The 3,464-nt window shown below is 62.5% G+C and overlaps 1 protein-coding gene across 1 annotated transcript; it reads right to left on the bottom strand.

The window, feature by feature from the left end:
- Nucleotides 1–447: 447 nt before the first annotated feature.
- Nucleotides 448–2,334, bottom strand: MNEG_8001 (hypothetical protein; the record flags this gene model as incomplete). Its single annotated transcript, XM_014043528.1, has 5 exons — nt 448–459; nt 551–856; nt 1,134–1,273; nt 1,717–1,978; nt 2,191–2,334. 5 exons carry the CDS (start codon nt 2,332–2,334, stop codon nt 448–450), a joined length of 864 nt encoding a protein of 287 aa, XP_013898982.1.
- Between the last annotated feature and the right edge of the window lie 1,130 nt (nt 2,335–3,464).

The raw sequence follows: 3,464 nt of genomic DNA, 5'->3' as shown, positions 1-3,464 counted from the left end.
CCGCCGCGAGCCGCACGCCCTGCCGCCCTGCGCTCCGGCGGCAGCATCTGGCGGCCCCTCGCAGCCCTCCTCGTCCCCGTCCGTGCCTGCTGGCGCCGCCGCGTCTGCCAAGCCGACCTTTGCCTGGGGCTGCTGTGTGGCGAGCCGGCAGCAGCGCACGGCAGCCGCCATCTGCGGGCTGGCCGCCACCAGGCTGCTGACCTCATCGTAGTCGTAGCCAGTGGCGCGCCCAAACTTTAGTCGCGGGTGACGCCGTGGGTGATGGAGCAAGGCGGGTGGAGGATGATTATGGGCCACCGACCTTGACCACTGGACAACAAGCAAGGTAAATCGCATCCAACACCACTAGGCCGCGGTGAGGTCCTGTGCCTTGACCGCGGCGCTTGTCAGATGGTTCGCAAGGCAGAGAACCAGGCTGCCCCAAAGGCCTAGCCACCAATTGCAACACTAAGCCCGCGCCTGCGGACGCCGAGACACCAGGTCGGCTGCCCGCACTGCCGAATCTGCGGCGAGCGGGTCGGATCCTCCCCCGCTGGAAGCCTCCCCGCACCTCGCGCGCAATCTCATCGCTGGAAAAAAACGGGCGGTCCAGCAGGCCGCAGGCGAGCCCCATCAGCTGGCCGCGCGCCGCGTGCGCCGCCAGCAGCGTCTCCGCCGCTGTCCGGTAGTGCCCGGCCAGCGCCCGCCGCGCGCTGCCGCCGTGCCTGGGGCCAGCCTGGCGGCCGGCGGGCCGGTACTCGACTTCCAAGCTGCGCTTCAGCGCCCCCTTGCCAGGGCCCGACTTGGAGATCACCAGAACCCCGGTGGGCAGCGCCAGATCTTGGCCCGGGGGCAGCGGCAGGCGGCCGGCGAGGTGCTGCACGCGATGAGCAGCAGTTGGGGCGGCAGGGTGGACGCTGCTTTGGCGGCATGGCTACTGTTGGGGATGCATGAACATGCATCCTGCATCCCACCTTGCATCATGCAAAACATGCGCCACCTGCCATGACGCGTCCTTTGAGGAAGCCCCACGAGCATTGTTTGGCAGCTGAGCAAGTGTGTCCATGCAGTTTTGAACCGTGAAGCTGGCTTGAGGGCGTTGCCTGGCACTCCGCTCAGCCCCCTGCCAGCGCCTGGCCAGCCGGCCTGCTCACCCTGGCGAGGTCGATCCATGGCGCGTAGGCGTAACAGCACTCCGCCTTGGACATGCGGCGCCAGCAGGCGGCAGCCGGGTTGAATGCGGCAGGGTGCGCCAGCACGTCGTCACCCTGGACGTACATGATCTTCACGTTGTCTGCAAAGAATTGAAGCAGCCCGGGGTGCGTGGCCGGCAGCAAAGTTGTTGCTGGAAATGGTCTCACTGCATCCGTGCGCCCTTTTGAAGTGCGGGTACGGATGTGCTGCAATCAAGTGGCAGCCACGGCTGGCCCCCAACAAATCACAATGACGTGACGCAGCGCGATGCATCGCGCTGCATATGCAGTGCTGAGCACGAGAGCGTCACGGTTTTCCAAGGTGCACACCCATACGCTGGCTGGGCCGAACAGCCCGCGGCTTGCAAGCAGATGAGCATACAAGGAGCTCAGAACCGGCAGGCGCCACATCGTGTGGGGCGTGCATGGTGCACACGCATGGTGCACACGCATGGTGCGCACGCATGGTGCACACGCATGGTGCGCACGCATGGTGCACACGCATGGTGCACACGCATGGTGCACACGCATGGTGCACACGCACCTGTTGTCAGGAGGATCATCGGCACGCCCCCATTGGCTGGCGCGATGACGACGCTGGTGGCGCCCGTTCCCGTTTCAGGTGAGAAGTAGCAGTCCACCACGTCCTCCGTCTGGAGCCCGCTGATGTCATCGGGCGTCATGAGGTCCAGGAGGCTGTTGATGCGGGGGAGGCTGGCGTCCGGCGGCTGGGCGGCCCCGGGGCCCGTGATGGGCAGGGTCGCGGCTTGGTCGCCGTTCGTGATCGCCGTGTCCGGGGGGTACACCTGATGGGTTGCGTTTTGACAAAGTGCACAGCCCTCATCAAGCAGGATCGCTTCCATGTCGACAGGAGCCAACAGGTGAGCCAAGCGAGCGTGGTGGCGGGCGCGGTGCAGCATGCGCAGACATGTGTGCATGGGCGCATCGCCCGCGCGCTAGGCCCCTTCCGGACAGACCAGCCGCTTTGCACTTCACGTTCTCAAGTTGCTACTCTTACGGGGATGGTCCGAGTGAATGTCCACGCGCCGCTGGTGTACGTCTGCAGCAGTGCGAGAGATCGCACGCCGCAGAACAGCGCCCGATCGCTCAGATACCGAACCAGCAGCCCTGAGAGGTGCCAGGCCAGTTGGCCGGCCTTCATGCCATAATACGGTAGCTTTTCCATATCGTGCGTGTGTATGCGCGAGTTTGGAAGAAGCGCGCCCTGTGTAGTCAAGTCAAGCTTGACTCGGCTTTATTTGGCGGCTTCAAATACATGAGACTGGAATTTATATCTTGTAAAACCGAATCATTGTGCGCGATGGGCGAAGCAATTTCACCAACTACAGGAGCTCGTGTGAAGGTCCGTCAACGCAGAAACATCTACACACCTCGTCGCTTGCGCTGCGATCAAAGTACACATAATCCGAGTAATTTTGTATTTCACTGCAACACATACATAAGGCTGTTGCGAACAACGACACACAGCAGCTCTGCGGAAAAACAGCGCTCCCTGCCCTGCATGCGTGCGGCGCTCATGCGCGTTAAGAATCATAAAATATTTGACGGTGAGCTGTGAGGGTCGTGCAGGGCCTGAACCATGGCCTCCAGCGTGTTCCGGCTACATGCAGCATCGCAGCGCTGCCATGGGCCGCCTGCGCTGCATGGCCGCACCACACCTGAGCGCAACTAAGCCCGCGCCAACCTTGAAACACGCGATTGGCTAGGATACGCAGTAAAATTGTCTCAGAAACAGGCATCTGGTCCCCATGTGCTTGTGCAGGCATTATCTGACTGCGTGGGACCATCGGCTTCAAGAACAACTACCCGCCTACAGCTAAGTTAAGTGGCTGTTTGCAGGCAAAGACCCATGTTGTAGTCCATCATGCAAATGCTGCATAAGCTCTGGGTGTTCCCCATTGCCTTCACATCCCCCGAGACCATGTGACTCGGTCATAATTGGGTGTGTCGTCAGTACTGGGGCACCCTCCCCCCGCCTCCCCATCCCTCATTGCCTTCACACCCCCCGAGACCGTGTGACTCGGTCATAATTGGGTGTGTCGTCAGTGCTGGGACACTCACCCCTCCTTCACCCAACCCCTCACTGCCTTCGCACCCCCCGAGACCGTGTGACTCGGTCATAATTGGGTGTGTCGTCAGTGCTCGGGCACTCACCCCTCCTTCACCCAACCCCTCACTGCCTTCGCACCCCCCGAGACCGTGTGACTCGGTCATAATTGGGTGTGTCGTTAGTGCTCGGGCACCCGCCCCCCGCCTCCCGATCCCTCACTG

Source organism: Monoraphidium neglectum, assembly GCF_000611645.1.
Source record: "Monoraphidium neglectum strain SAG 48.87 unplaced genomic scaffold scaffold01474, whole genome shotgun sequence".
In the NCBI taxonomy this organism is placed as follows: Eukaryota; Viridiplantae; Chlorophyta; class Chlorophyceae; order Sphaeropleales; family Selenastraceae; genus Monoraphidium; species Monoraphidium neglectum.
The sequence above is the reverse complement of the archived record's forward strand: the minus strand, read 5'-3'. Positions and strand labels throughout refer to the sequence as shown.